At 41.8% G+C, this 15950-nt stretch overlaps 2 protein-coding genes across 2 annotated transcripts in view; one reads left to right on the top strand and one right to left on the bottom strand.

Moving 5' to 3' along the window:
* The first annotated feature begins 699 nt into the window (after positions 1-699).
* IFT20 (intraflagellar transport 20) lies at positions 700-6455 on the top strand. Its single transcript, XM_084598721.1, has 4 exons — positions 700-901; positions 965-1050; positions 1116-1219; positions 6321-6455. The coding sequence occupies exons 1-4, from the start codon at positions 775-777 to the stop codon at positions 6400-6402; spliced, it is 399 nt and encodes a 132-aa protein (XP_084454847.1). The 5' UTR covers positions 700-774; the 3' UTR covers positions 6403-6455.
* A 67-nt stretch (positions 6456-6522) lies between these two features.
* LOC146196999 (E3 ubiquitin-protein ligase RNFT2) overlaps positions 6523-15950 on the bottom strand; it is a 30372-nt gene continuing 20944 nt past the window's right edge. The window contains exons 8-11 of the mRNA XM_084598720.1: positions 15193-15342; positions 13356-13421; positions 10085-10186; positions 6523-7031 (exon numbers count right to left, since the gene is read on the bottom strand). Of these exons, the coding sequence (XP_084454846.1) occupies positions 6900-7031; positions 10085-10186; positions 13356-13421; positions 15193-15342 (450 nt within the window). The 3' untranslated portion in view covers positions 6523-6899. The remainder of the gene's footprint in view (positions 7032-10084; positions 10187-13355; positions 13422-15192; positions 15343-15950) is intronic.

The raw sequence follows: 15950 nt of genomic DNA, 5'->3' as shown, positions 1-15950 counted from the left end.
AAGTGAAACAAAACGGACGGGAAAAAGGGCATCGGCCGCGGCAAGCGCTACCTTAAGCACCCAATCTTCTGAGCCCCGTCTGGCGGAAATAAATGTGCAGTGAAGAGGCAGGATAGCAAGGAAAGGTAGAAGGCAAAAACTACACAAGGCCACATGTTAATTGCTGCAGAAAATCGACGAAACACCTTACCTTTTTCAGCTTACGCATTTCCAGCCTGCCTACTCCTTTCTTACTTCTCCCACTCACACTGCGAAGATTCGATTCTCAAGAAGCGCACAATCGGAAGCAAATCATTGGCAGTGGTGAAGGTGTAAAGCGCTCCTAGAGGTATTATTTTTCATTTCCAGCTGGTCTAAGAGTTGCAATTTAAATAGCATAAACTTTTGTCATGATGCAACAATACAATGATGTAATAATCGGAAAACTCTGAAAAATGCGAAGAAATAAATAATTTAAAGAAATTCCGCACGGTCACGGTTGCCGGCGTTGCCGCGTCCTCAACTAAAATGTAGCGAGCCTGCAATAACGCCAACAATGCTGTTTGCTGAAACGTCCGAAAAGCACGAGAATGACAAAATGTAAAAAGCAGACAGAAATATAGCCCAAACACGTCACAAACAACCCCAGAAAGAAAAAGCTGTACCGGAGAGCATCTCCACATGGTAGATCATTGACCTTGGTAGATCTCCATAGCATGTCGCCCAAGTGGCCCAAGCACAAAACGCAAACAAAAGCAACTCGCCCTGTTGCCGTAGCAACGAGTTTGTTTACAGATGGCTAACGAGGTGTTCTTGCGAGCTGGAATTTACGTCGACGAGTTGAACAAAATTCGCATTGCAGATCCAGATGCCACAAGACAAACGCAGGAGCTGAAGGATGACTGTCACAAATTTATTGAAAGTAAGAAGTTTAATCGTTCGGAATTTTTTGTTTGAACGTAACCGAGCGAATTCATTTCACTAGGGATGACGGAGTTCCAGTCCGTGGTGGACAAATACATCGCAATATCCGATAAACTGGCCGCAGAAGTAGAACAAGAAAAACTAAAGGTAACTGGTCATTTTAAATGTTTCAGAAAGGACCAATGCAGTTATCGCGCTGATTCCTATCGCAGGCCATAGGATCAAGGAACCTGCTGAAGTCTGTGGCGAAAGATCGTGAAATGCAACAGCAGCAGCTCCAAGCCCTTGTTCTTGAGAAGAAGATAGAGCTGGAAAGGTTCGGCATGAAATACTGCCGTTTCCGTTTTCATTTCTGACCGAAATGCTCCCCCCTCGAACAAACACATTCCTTTCAAAATTCATGACATAATCGCTGGCGGCGATTTTTTTTTTTTTTTTTTTTTTTCTGTAGAGTTTGGGAATGCTAAAGTTGGTCCAGCAAACCAGGCATGTGTTTGATACGCGTGGGAAAGCTTGAAGCCTACTACCATTGACGAAGCTGCATGGCGTGCTAGAATATTTTTATTTATTTATTTATTTATTTATTTATTTACAAAATACTGCGGACACTGAGTCCCAGCAGGGTGGGTGAACAAGTCAATCAAGGTACAAAAGAAAACGCAACACTTCAAAAAAAAAAAAAAAAAAAAAGACAACACAGTATAGCAGCAATTGGTTAAAACTCAAGGGACAGTGGATTAACTAGCTGATTCCAATCTGTTATTGTGCGTGGAAAGAACGAAAATTTGTATGTGTCTGTTCTAGCGAATATAGGGGTTAGGGGTCTGGGATGGTGTTGACGAGTTTGTCTGGTTGTCGCCGGCGTTAAGTATGATGATGGATCCAAACCGAGTTTGTTATGTAATAACTCAAAAATAAACTTTAATCTAAGCTTTCTTCTTCGATGTTCAAGTAGTTCAATTTTATTTGTCTCCATTAAAGTGGTTGGGGAGTCAGACCTTGCATATTTATTAAAAATAAACCTGACACCTCTTCTCTGTATTCTTTCCAGATTTTTTACGTTAGATTTAGTATACGGGTCCCATACTATGCATGCATATTCGAGTTTAGGTCTAATTAATGAAGAATAACAAAGTAGCTTAATGTTAGAAGGAGCATTTTTTAGTTTATGTCTTAAGCAGCACAATTTTCTAAATGCAGCAGAGCAGATATTGTTTATGTGCAAGTTCCACGATAGATTGCTGCTTATGGTTACTCCTAGGTATTTGTAGTTGGATACTTGTTGAAGAGGGAGAGAGCCTAATTTATATGTGTAGCTATGACGTATGGTTTTTCGAGTTATCGGCATATAAACACTTTTATCAGCATTCAGAATCATGTCCCATCGGTCGCACCATTCGGAAACGTTGTTCAAGGCACTGTCCAGGTCACATTGATCTTCCCTATTTGTAACTTCTCTGTATAGAATACAATCGTCGGCAAACAATCGAATTTGCACTGGTGGGTTAACAACTTCAACAATATCATTGTCATACAAAAGGAAAAGCAGAGGGCCCAGAACGCTTCCTTGGGGAACACCGGATGAAACTGGGAGAGAGCCCGAACGTTGTCCCCCCACTTCAACAAACTGTTTGCGGTCTTTTATGTATGCATTAATCCATGTTACTAAAATATCAGGAATGCCAATTTCTTTCATTTTAAAAATTAGTTTATCATGAGGAACTTTGTCAAATGCCTTGCTAAAATCCAAAAATATTGCATCGATTTGGCCTTTATTATCTATAGAGGAAGCAAATGAATTAATTACTGTAATTAGCTGTGTTACCGTCGAGAGCCCTTTTCTGAACCCGTGCTGGAAGCTAGATAGCACGCGATTTTTTTCTAAAAATTTGTTCATACAATGTGCAACTATATGTTCTAATAGTTTACAGCATGGGGACGTCAATGATATTGGACGGTAGTTCTGCAAGAGAAGACGGTCTCCTTTTTTATAAACGGGAACAATTCGGGCTGTCTTCCAGTCATCGGGTATTTTACCCAATGACATTGAAGCGCGAAAAATTATTACGAGGAATTGAGCCAGAGTTTCGGCATAGCGTCGCAGAAATGCGTTTGGAATGTTGTCAGGGCCACATGACGTTTTGGTTTTCAAGTTCAGCAACATTGAAAGGACACCAGGATAAGTAATAAAATTCACTTCGGCGGGGTAATACACTCGGCTATTGTCGGTACCTGTGCTCGGGGCAGAAAATACACTTTGAAAATAACTATTAAAATGTTCAGTAATAGCCTTTGGATCACATACCGTAGTGTTGTCCACCAATATTTGTGTGACTGCTTTCTTTTTTTCACTAATGTAATTCCAAAACTTACTTGGCTCGGTTTTTATAAAGTTTTGAAGGGATGTGTTGAAGAAATAATCTTTTAAATCACGTAAGGCACGTGCTAGATTGTCCAGTAATTCCTTTAGCACATCAGGATCTGCGCGTTTTTTCTTGTACCGTTTTACCCTTCGCCTCATTTGAATTATACTGCGTGTCATCCATGGCGTTTCCTTTCTTTCTTTTTTGTGCCTGTTAGGTACAAAAGTATTGATACAATACGAACAGATTTTTTTGAAACTGTCCCAGAGTGCGCAGACATCGGCGTCATCGAAATCAACAAGGGAAGTTTCGAGATGTTCAATGATAGACGCGTCATTGGCACGCGAATAATCTTTAAAGTAACGTGAAGATAAGTGTTTCTTTTTTGTTTGCCGTACTAGGGGAAAGGAAGCACTAACCAACTGGTGGTCAGACAGGCCTTGTTCCACAGAAACCGTAAAATTCACGATGTCGCGAGGGACGAACAGCAAATCTAACAATGAATTCGTGGGACCGACAATACGGGTTGGTTCATGAACTATTTGCGTCAGGTTGTGGGTAAGCATTATTTTAAACAATATGCTGGCTTGCTTTGTGCAAGCACCGATACACTCAAGGAGTTCCCAATCCACACCTGGCAAGTTGAAGTCACCCATCAATAAAATTTTACTGTTTTGGTACTGTAAGAGATGATTTTCTAGTTTAGTTAGGTAGTCAGTTCCAGAACTAGGGGGTCTATAAACAGCATATAAAACAAAGTTTTGTCCCCAACAGGAGAGTTTCACACACAGGCATTCAATATCATGTACGTCATCTTGCAAAACAGCTTCAATTTGTTTCTTAATTAGGACAGCCACTCCACCACCCCTAGATTCCCTGTCTTTTCGAAATACAGTATAAGAGGGAGGGAAAACGTCCTCATCATTCACATCACTGTGAAGCCATGTCTCAGTAATTACTGCAACGTGCGGATCATGGTGTAATAGCTCTAATTCGAACATGTCTGTCTTATTAACTAAACTACGCGCATTGATGTTTATTATGCGCAAACGTTTGTTCTGATCTTGCACTTCTCGTCATGCTTTGTCCTGCTGATCTACTCTCTTATCCTGGTACACTATCTTAACGCGTTTATTTTGTGATTTATCCCAGAAAAACATATCTTTATCCACTTTTAGCTTGTCGTGAATAAGGGTGACCTTTTTTTTTTGATATGGTCACTGTGTGGTCCTTGCCCACAACGAGCTTAGAAGGTGCTTATATGGATGGGCGGGTGGTCTAATCACCATATTTCCCGTCTCTAATTCAATCCTGTTCCCTCCTTTTTTTTTTTTTCTCCTGGAAAGAGAGAAAACTTGGATACATCACTCAAGTTAGGCATGGTCAGGTGAAAATTAAGAGCCAGCACCATTTATTTATGAGTAAGCATTGTATGACTATGCAGGCGGGTTTTGCATGGGCATGACCAGTTAGAGCTGTAAAAGAGGAACTGGTTGGTATGCTAGAAAAAGAATTTATGGTACCATCGGATAGAGTGTCAAGGAAAGGTGTGCAAGTGACAAGATGGTTGATGTGGGTTAATTAGGTAATTAATTACAGCCAATTAAGTGTGAAATTGGGAGTCACCAGCCAACTATCGGTTGCAGTTCCCAGTTTCCGGTCACGTCTCAGTGCAGAAATGCGAAAGCCTGAGCTCAGTTGCTGATGCTCACGGTACATCTTTGATAGCCAGTGAGCCAGATGACAGTTGCGAGTTGATACCCACACTGCACAGGAAGCAAAGAAGCCCCCAAGCCACCTGGATGTTATAATCCTGTGGCCAAATGTCCAGTATGAGCCTATTTAGTCACATCGACAGTAAAAATTGCACTGATCATAGATTAGGTGATAGGGAGGAGAAGGATGGAAGACAGGGATGCTAACCAGTAAGGCTTCTAGTTGGTGACCCTTCACAAGGGAAAAGGGACAAGGGGATTGAAGACGGGAAGAGAAAAGGGACACAAAGCACAGTCACAATTTGTCAAATCAGGTTTTGTATGGAAATCTAGCTTTGACGTAAACAAAACCAGCAGAAGGAATAGGGCACAAGAAAAGGGTGATGGCTGGCTGCAGTTGTAATAGTGAAGGGTGAACTCTGCTGTTACGTCGGAGGATAGTAAGCTGTGCTAGTCTCTACAGACCCATAATTGAAGAAACAGTGCATTGCAAGACAAGATGGAAGATGCTGCATCATATCTTCTTCAGATTTGTCTTGTGTGTTGTTGTTTCTTTAGCTATTATGCAGTTCTGTGGCAATTCACACCTCCTTCACAGGAACACTTTCGATCCTCATTGAACTCTATTTGCATTCAGGGTTTTAAGAAGGATTGAAGCATCCGGTGCTACATGGCCATTTTGAATGATCATTGAGAAGTTTCCTTTGTGTGCATTAGGTGACGTCGAGAGTGGCGACACCAGCTCTCGGATTTGCTTTAAAACTCAAAAGCGCTTGAAAGTTGCCGTGTAACAACTATCTGCATTGAGTTGAATGCAGATCGAGTTCAGCGAGGATCACCGTGAATTTATCGTTCAATTCTCTTCTTGCACAATTTTACTGTCTTTACGCTGCTTGCAGTTTCTTCCAATGTGTAGCAATGTAGTGGAAGGAACGTTCTCAAACAAGTGACAAAATGATGCAGAAATACACTAAACAGAAGAATATATTGTAAGAATGGGGGTTTATTCACAATATATATATTTTATGTAAGTATTAACAGATCAGACTGATTTAAGCACCTGCTACTACCAAACTGTTACCAAACTTAGTAAATAATGCTGAGTGACCAAGGGGATTGTTGCAACTAACTTACAACTGATATAATGAGCGACTGAGGAGGTTGTTACAACTTCCTTGGCACAATCTTACCTTACATTGTAGTGGCAACCAAATTCCAAAATGTGACTAGTGAATTGAAGCCAGATATTGTAGAGTGGTGGCGATTCTCTGTCTTCTACAAATGTGAAACATTATTATGCTGTTGATTTTTTTTTGCTTTCTTTCTCCATTTGTTTCAGGTTGAGAATACAGCTGAATGCACTGAAGAGAGAAGAAGCCGAGCAAAATGATCTGATTGAGCAGTTTTCAATGCAGTCATAGATCCCATTCAAAAGCTTCATTCTAGCACTGTCACTGTCAAAAACATACTAGAAATTTAATAAAACAGGACACTTTTTCTGTGTCACAAGGTACCAGGAAGGACTGTACATACCCATAATACAGTTGTAATAATTTTCTTTATTGATTAAATTTCATTTGCCCTGTCACCATTTTGACTATTGCACACACACAAACACACACGTGCACACAAGTGAAGAAGCTTTTAGCACGGCATGTCCTCCAAAGAAAAAAAAAATTTTTTCTTGTGGCGTGCAATTCAGCAGAATTTCTCAGTCACTCAGTGAGGCTTGGTGCTGCAGAGAAGCACAGAAAACAAACGTGCAGCAGCCGTGTTAGAGTTGGATACGGTCACACACGATGAGGCTTCTTCAAAGAGTAAGGCATTTTAGACGCAGGCTCAGTTCCATTTTTTTGCTTCTTTTTCCCTTAGCTTCCAACAGAAAGCAGCACATCAGTTTGGTCCCAGCTCAGAAGACTTAGAAGACTTGGATAAGGAATGTTGTTGACCCATCACGCCACGTCGGGTCGTCTGCGATTTGTGCTCGGCACATGGGGCAAGTTCGTTCCCTGTCGAACCACACTGACACACACTCTTCACAGAAGATGTGCTGGAAGAAGAAGAAAACAGAGGAGAATGAGAATCACCCATTGTATCAAGAAGCGTGTCATTTGCAAAAGAGAACGTCTGTGTTCATGCAGCCACGTCCTTGCTGTAACAGGTTTACTTTACTGAGCAGCATTAAGCATCACAGTGTACATGCTAATACCTATAACAATATAACAATAGAGGAGCTATAACAATAAACAAAGAAGTGAAAACATTATAGAGAAAGCAAACATGAGCCTCTGGGTTAGTCATAAACGCAAAACAACGCGCAAAGACAAAACCTAGCTTCTGTAGCAGTAGCGTCTTTTATCTGCCATGTACTTGCATATTATATATTCAGCACAACAACTATCAGGCTGGGAAAGCATGCCCAGTTTGCACGGTGCTGACACTAGTATATGTAGTACTAGTTGCTTTTTCGAAACCATTCCTACATTTTAAACAGCTTTTGCAACTAATCCTGTGCTACACTTTGCCACAACACAGGTGTTCTATATTAACGCAACAGCATTGAGGGTCTCTTTCACCGAAAATTCGGCGTCAGCGTTGCGAGCAAAAAATCACAGCATGGCGCTGGCAGGCATTACCTGGCAGCCGAGGTGGCCGCTCACTCACTGGACGCAGGGTTGCCTGGCGTTACGCTGACAACTCGGGGCTCTCCTTTCATATGAAAGGGTGATATCAGAATCAGCCTGCCAGGACCCTTGCATTCATGTTACCCCTAGACCACACAGGCACGTTCAAACGGCCTGGTTAAAGCGAGACTTTATATGTGGGGTAGTAGCCCAAGCTATCGCGTCATGCCCTTAATAGTTAGTTGAGCCTAAGTGTCACCATAATTTCATTTCTTTAGCCTTAACTAGCCCACAAGAAACCCTCCATAAGCAAAATAGAACGCAAAAGCTACAAATACAATACTGTAAGTAAATACACTTTCAACTGTATATGTCTGCACAATCCAAGCGTTGAGGAGAGTTGAAGAAACCTGCATCAAGTAGAATGCCAAACACTCCTGATGCCACTCTGGCTATGTTTATTTCAATCCATTCCCATCCCCGATGGCTTGTTGTGTAGCGCGGCCTCTGACACTGACAATAAATTTTCATAGTAGGCTTTCTTGCTTTTGTTCTCAAAGAAAGAGCTGAGCACGAAGGGATGGAGAAAAAGATGCATGCCTCATGATGTGTTGTGAGGCAAGCAGCATGAGGCCATCATTTTATCTTCTAGTATGTAGGCAATGTCCGAGACGAAGGGGCAAAGAAGTTACAAGCAAATAAATTGCAACTTGAATAAGTGCCTGAGACCAGTGCATCACATTGAAGTTTAGCCAGAAGATTTGCTTCTCAAGAGTTCATATTCTGTGGCATTTTTGTTATCTCACTTTTCCTTTTTCCATAATGTACCTCTAAGGCCTAAGTGACTATTTAGGACATTAAAAAATTCCTAATTCCTGGGGTGACCATAAAACTTTATGCAGGGATATGAAATAATTACAATTTTATGCACCAATGCCGCATTGTTGGCTATGAGGCTCACAATACGAAGTTAAGGTTTTCTAATATGCAACAAAAAAAAAAATGCTCAGTCATAAATATGACAGCTGCAGCATTTTTCGTTTCTTTGTGAACAGCCTGCTGATCTGACAACCGGCCCACACGGTGATGACATAGACTGACGCCACGTCGCCCGCTGCATCTTCTGTGCACGAGCAGTGTCAACCGCGACGCGGCCGTTACTTGAAGATGCGGTAAGTCGATGTGACGGACCAAACAGCAGTCATGCCGCTAATCGCGTTTAAAGCAAACTGAGCTTTTCGATCCCTAGGAAATAGCGGCACCTGTGAGCGGGATTCAGATGTATGCTGGCATCCGAGTACGAAAGGCGCACAGGCCGGCCCACTCCAACAACGTACACATTGTACAATCAAACGCGTCTCTGCCATCCAACAGCGCTTTTGTACAATCTTTGAGTACAATCTGATGGCACAGCACGGTAGTGTATAGGGTGCAGAGCGCTACATCAAGGCACCCAATACCCTGTCCCGTCCTAGCGGCGCCGTTTGCGCTGCTCGTTGTTGGGCCCAAGTCTGGCCACAGCTGCATAATGAAAGCAGACGACAGGCTCCTAAGGCTTACAGCATCGGGTGCCACAAGCTTACCATAATGGTGCCGCCCACAAGCACGGCAGATGACGGCGCTATGCCCGTTTGCTTCTTCCTAATCGTCGCTGGGCTTAGATTGCTTCACATCAAAGACCAGCAGATGGCACTTTGTAAGTGACCAGCGACGCGTTGTAGTAAACGAGTTACTCGATCATGAGAACTACTTGCTCTCAACTCCACTGTTTTGTAGTAAAATAAATTATTTTCGGTGACACCTTAGCACCAGAGCTAGCGTACAAGAACACAGGCACCACTTCAACAGAAGCTGCCATGTGGCTGTGAGCAAAAATTCTTACCCTATTATTATCATGAGAAAAACAAATTTATCATTCTTTTCTGACACCGTGGTGCACTGACAGGGGCGGTTTACGGAAGGCACGGCTGTCGTGGCGATGCTTACGGTGATGGGGGCAACGCTGCCATCGTCGCGCCAAAAGTGGATCTACGGGCACAAACTAAATCGAGCTTCACTACAGTGTGTGTTCTGTTTTCAGAAACATGCTCAGTAGGGTAACTGGGAGTCTTGCTAGTCTTTGGGCAAGCGCGAACAAGCACAGTGTATCGGCAGTTTATTGGAGCCAGAACGCCAGCAGACGACGCAGTAGCCGATGCTGGCCTGTGATGTCAGCAAAGCATTTCAACACGGCAATCACTGCCAGTGGGAGCAGCTTCGTAGTCTTCAGCCCCGTATTTCGAAATAAAGAATGAGTCTAGGGAGCTCAAATTTAGTAAATAAAATAATAAGGTCCATTATTACTTTCCAGACTACAAAATTAACATATTGGATGACCATGGCATTACTTGTTAAAGGAAACTTGTGCTCAGCAGTACAGAACAAGCTATATTATAAGACACCTTGAATATTTTTAGCAGCCAACGACACAGCTACTTACGTTGCATGCAAGCATGGTTGGTCGCTTGAAGTCATCTTGACAAATGGGGCAGGAGTCCCCCACTGCCTTTGTCTGTTCTGCTGTCGGTGGGTGCCCGTAATTCTGAAAGTATGCATTGTAGCAGGGTTATAATTGCTGCGCTTTGCAAAAACAAAACGCTAAATAATGCGGGGATGTTCCAAGAAGAAAATGGAGTATGAATGGTGACATTTACACCCAGCAAACAAGTGAATGAGAAAAAGAAAGAAAATTGCTTACAATCACAAAGGCACAAACAAAGGGAGGGATATTAGAATTATTTGAAGGAATGGAGAGCGTTTCAGGGAAAAGGAGGAAATTCTGATCGGGCAATCGAAGCATGCCCATCTCGCATAAGGAAAGCAAGTTTTATGCTTTACTATCTTGTCTGTTTCTTTACTATTTACTTTTGTTTACTACATATTTATTTATTTAGTTATTTTTTCTTGTTTCCTATTCAGTCTGGGCCAGAAGTAGGTTCAGATGCTATATGCATGAAACTGCATGGTTGTACAAGTGAGCTAGACATGAAGCCCACAGTAAACAAGAAAGCAAAAAGAAAATCAATGCAACCAAAAGTCAGAGAGTTGAACATAACACCCAGTATACTCTCAAGTGATGGCAATTTATGCAAAACTAGCCATTCAGTTAGGCTGCTTTCAGTTGGGAAGTGGATACTAAGGTAATTGCGCTGACTGACCACCTTAAACATTTACCGCTAAATGTGAAGCAGTGATGTAAACTGACTGATGTAAAGTTGATGCCGATATTAATTTATGCCGTTGCATTGTCATACTGAAAATTATGATAACTGTACAGAAATGACTGCCCAAGACATTGGCAATTCATCGAACCCCTTTGTTTTTAATGCTCCGGACCAGATCAAGCCATTCTGTTCCATTTCCGTTCAACTACAGTCAAACGTAATCACTGCGCTTACTGCACATTTCGGGGGAAAGAAGAATGTAAAGAAACCATCCTAAGGTAGAAATATAGAATAGCCCTCAGTATACTGTCGAACTCTATTCGCACAACTGTTGTCTGCAGCCACCCTTGCGGATTCTTGTTCGTATAAGTGCTATATTCTTATTGCTATATTCGCATATTCCTGTTCGCTTAGCTTAATCTTTTAAGAGACGGGAAATCAACAGTGGGTCAGGGAACAAACTCGAGTTAATGACACTCCAGTCGAAGTCATGAAGAATTGGGCATGAGAAGGACATGTAATGTGAAGGGAGGATTACCGATGGTCGTTAAGGGTAACAAATTGGATTCCAAGAAAAGTCAAGTATAGCCCAAGCCAGCAGAAAATCAGGTGGGCAAATGACACTACGAGTATAAAGTCTGCAGGAGTCAAGTGGACGCAGCTAGCAAAGGACCAGGTTAAATGGGGCAATACAAAGAGAAGCCATTTCCCTGTAGTGGGTAGAGTCCGGCTAATGATAATGATGATAAAAGACGCCCTTTAAGGCGTCTTTTATCATCTCGATTAAAATGAATATTTTTTTAGCCTAAATATCAAATCCAAGCCTTAAAAAAGTCACTTATTAGTTTCACAATATAAAATACCAATGGTTAATATTTTACATGCGCTTAAGAAATAACTGGGAATCGTAGTATTAAAACACCAATTTTATAAAATCAACAGTCTAGGGATTGTCAAATCATTTTGTGCCTCGAAGGTGCACATGAAAAAAAAAATAATTTGAAAAAAGATATTAGCATATAGATATCTAAGCATGTCAACAAGAAGAACAAGATGATATGCTACCACGCTCACTTTTCTGTAAAATATTTTATGCAGCGTTCAGTAATTGGCATTAAAAAGCACTGTATATAAAAGGTGAAGGATTCCAAATTCGCCCCAAGCAAAGGAATAAGTACTAGCTTGAGCACGCTCTCAAACGAAAAGCTCCAAATTCACCATGTACACAATTGCTTACACAAATCCCCTAAAAGGGGTTAATCTCTAATTTCTTGACCTTAATGTCTATGAATTCTCACTTACAATGCCAATGCAGACAGCACCACTATTGAATTTTCTGGAGAAAGGGGCCTTTCAGCACTGTTGAGTCATAACTAGGGGGTGTGAATATTGAAATTTTTAAATACGAAACAAAAAAAATTAAAAAAATTTTGAGGATGCATCACTGCACGAACCCCATGGCGAAGTTTTGCAGTGAAGTGTGCAGTGCAGGGGAACTGCGGTGAAATTATGGTGTACTTGGTCATTTTTGAATATTCAGCAATTCCGAACATCAGTTTTTCGAAACGAATACGAATTGAAAACAAACATATTGAATCTGGTTTTGAAATTTCAAAGATTCACACACCCCTAGTCATAGCTATATGGGAATGATGATTTTCAGCAGCCTCTCTCACAGTGCGATGTGGTACAGTGAAGCATCCTCATAAAGTGGTGGCATTGCGCTGAGGAGGTTTCAATGCATCATCAGTGAACGGCACATGATGGGTGCATATGTTTGGTACATAGGAAGGACGGTAGGTGGAAGTGAGGAAACCACAAAATGGTGCAGCGGCGGCATGATGTTTTCACAAAGGAAAATACCGGCGACAATTTAACCCTTCTACACGCCATCTTTTTTTGTTTTCATTAAAAAAAATATTGTTCTGCCTAGCTTAGTATATTTAGACCTTCAAAAAGACAACTATTAAGCTTTCCAGCGCAAACTACTAAAAGATTTATTTTTTTTTAATTTTGCACAAAATTTCATAACTGATAAAAATAAAGACACTGAAATGCCGTGACTTATGAAATAAATATACAAGCGGCTATGAAAATTATTTATATTCAGTGCGCATTACATTTGAAATTACGATAAAGAAAATTGCTGTTACTAGTTGTGGCAAATTGTCTTTCAAAGAATAGTGGACAAAGGGCTACCCCCTCATTTTTTCACAAAATGCTATTTACTAGCCGAGTCAGACACACCTAACATGGTCCCCATTTGGGAACATGTCCAAATTAACCATTGCTAGTCCAGCAGTGCTTGACCTAACACGCATTTCTTACACCTTCACTTGCATTGAGTGGAAGTGCTGTGGAAGTAGAAATTATCCACATTCCTAAATTAATGGAGGTTGAGAGGAGATTTCACTGCATGAAATCTCATTTCGTTAAGGAATCAGCACGACTTTCTTCTCCTCCCGCATAATTATATGCCATCTGTTTATTCCGCCATTTGCCAAGTACACACCATTTTCCGAAAGTCCGAAAACAAATAAAACATACCACATTCGACATAACTTGGACAAGGCCCCTCTTCCAGGCTCTGGTCTTGGAGACAACATCTGTACACTGAAAAACAAATAATGCTTTCTATGAGTAACTGGAGGAAAGCACTGAACGTTGTCCAAATACTTCAGCAAGTAAATAATTATGTTTCGGTCAGATTCTGAAGGAAAGCACACCAACCACAGTGAGTTGCAATTAAAAACACCGCAAGTCTTCCACATGGACTACCGCCAGCTTCTATCTCTACCTTACGCCCTTTCTTAAGTACAGCACTCACATCTGCTAGGCTTAGATGTACACTCCACCATGTGGTTAGTATAAGAAGCGCTGTCACTAAGTTGACTAATTTCCTAAAACAGAGTTGTGCACTCTGTGATTCCTTTAGTCTTAACAGCAACAAAAGACAGTGATGTAATGACACACAGTGAAAGGACAAAAAGGCCACTGATTTACATAAGAAGTGAATCGCTCACGGTGCAACGTATGTTGGGAAAGGAAGAAAAGCAGGAGAAAAAAAAATCCGATGACATGACATACCGACATATTTTTTCTTTCAAGCTTTAGTGCGTAACACATAAACCTAAAGTGATTTTTTTTTCCACGATAGGAAGAGGTGGCATGATGTCCATTCCATTAGGCTATGACTATTAAATGACTGATAAGTACGACAACTGAATATAACTATTGCAAACAAGTGGACATCAGGATAGTGACATGTACAGTCGACGTCACCCTTGTGTAGAGCGCTCGAGCAAGACATATCGGGATACAAAAGCCGAAAAGAGACTCCAGCTCCAGACATCTGGGCTAGGTGCTAGTGTCTACCTTGGTTGCGGCTATCTGAGGAACCACTTTCACTCGAGTGTTGCCGCAAGAACCTATCAACTGGGGCAATATCTAACCTTATTTGCAGTGACGTGTGTCTCCTGAGCGCTCTACGCAAGGGTGACGTCGACTGTACATCAGCAGACCATCTGGAGCATTATTTAAGAATGGAATTGCATTGCTTATTCATTTAATTCTCCCATTCATGACCTAGATCAAAATGGAAAACATGCCCCACGATGCCAATGATGCAAAAATGCAAAAATGCAAAAATACTGAAGTGATGCCTCTCCCACGGTCTAGTTTCTTGCCTCAATTTCAAATCTCCAGTTGCTTTTGTGGCTAGCCAGTGAGTTCAAAAGCTCTCACTTTTGAACTCACTGGCTAGCCACAAAAGCAACTGGAGGTTTGAAATTGAGGCAAGAAACTAGACCGTGGGAGAGGCATCACTTCAGTCTTTTTGCATTTTTGCATCATTGGCATCAAAGGGCACGTTTTCCGTTTTGATCTAGAACTATTGCAAACAAGTGGACATCAGGATAGCGACATGTACATCAGCAGACCATCTGGAACATTATTTAAGAATGGAATTGCATTGCTTATTCATTTCATTCTCCCATTCATGACCTAGATCAAAGTGAGTTCAAAAGCTGAGCTTTTGTCATCTTGAAACTTAACATACTCTGCCAATGATGTAGCCAGGAATTATTTTGCAAATTTCGAGCGAAATGAAAACCCACCTTTGCATGAAAAAGCGCAATTGAACCTCGATAATTCAAACTTCAAGGGAACTCGGGCAGGTTTGGTGCAATGTTAGGTACAGTTCGGAAATACAGGATATACGAGGAAGTACGAGGAAATACAACACAAGCAAAAATGTGCGCGAAGGATCAAGTCGCCCTTGCACAAGGTTTCAGGCAAAAACCTTAGATGCTGACAGAATTTACGTGGCCCGTGCTAAAGCACCACGATGGCCAGTCGAAACAGCGAACAATTAGAGAAGACAGACCTTGCAGAGCAGGTATGCCCCAGACAAGACCATGCTGAACATCTTGCCCGTGCCGGTGTACGACTCGGAGAAGTAGTAAAGCCAGTGTTGCATGGGCATCACCGATCGGTACAGCTGCGAGCAGTTCTCCACAAACAGGTAGTAGCGGCCCTGTGGTCGAAACAAACGGAAATGCCCACCACACATCTGAAATACGGCATTAAATTTCAAACGCAGCTACACAAGATCAAGCACATTGAAAACCAAAGTGTTTAGCTTGCCTATCACTGCCCAGCTATAGCAATAAAGGGGCTGTGATGGTGAGATGCTCCTTAAGTCATCATCATCATCCTCAGCCCTATACCTATTGCAGGGTGAAGGCTTCTCTCATATTCCTCCCATTAACCCCGCCCTGTGCTAGCAGCATCCACTTGACCCCTGCAAACTTCTTAACCTCATCCGCCCACCTAACTTTCTGCCGCCCCATGCTACGCTTTCCTTCCCTTGAAATCGTTTGTTACCCTAAGCGACCATCGATTATCTTCTCTTCGCACCACATGTCCTGCCCACGCCCATTTCTTCTTGATTTCCACTAGAATGTCAATAACTTGAGTTATTTCTCTGACCCACTCTGCACGCTTCCTATCTCTTATCAGCATTTTTTGTTTCATAGCTGTCCGTGTTGCCCTCAGCTTAAGTAGAGCCCCCTTCGTTACCCTCCACGTTTCAGTCCCATAGGTGAGTACAGGTAGCATGCAACTGTTGTGTACTTTCTTCTT

The sequence above is a fragment of the Amblyomma maculatum genome, chromosome 3, assembly GCF_055883805.1.
Source record: "Amblyomma maculatum isolate TAMU_Amacu chromosome 3, ASM5588380v1, whole genome shotgun sequence".
In the NCBI taxonomy this organism is placed as follows: Eukaryota; Metazoa; Arthropoda; class Arachnida; order Ixodida; family Ixodidae; genus Amblyomma; species Amblyomma maculatum.
This window is presented reverse-complemented; position numbering and strand designations above follow the sequence as displayed.

Excerpts from the sequence above, each read along its gene's own strand:
- IFT20 (XM_084598721.1), top strand. The coding sequence starts at position 775 with ATGGCTAACGAGGTGTTCTTGCGAGCTGGAATTTACGTCGACGAGTTG. Across the intron at positions 902-964 it reads CTGTCACAAATTTATTGAAA|GGATGACGGAGTTCCAGTCC; the intron begins GTAAGAAGTTTA and ends TCATTTCACTAG. Across the intron at positions 1,051-1,115 it reads TAGAACAAGAAAAACTAAAG|GCCATAGGATCAAGGAACCT; the intron begins GTAACTGGTCAT and ends TTCCTATCGCAG.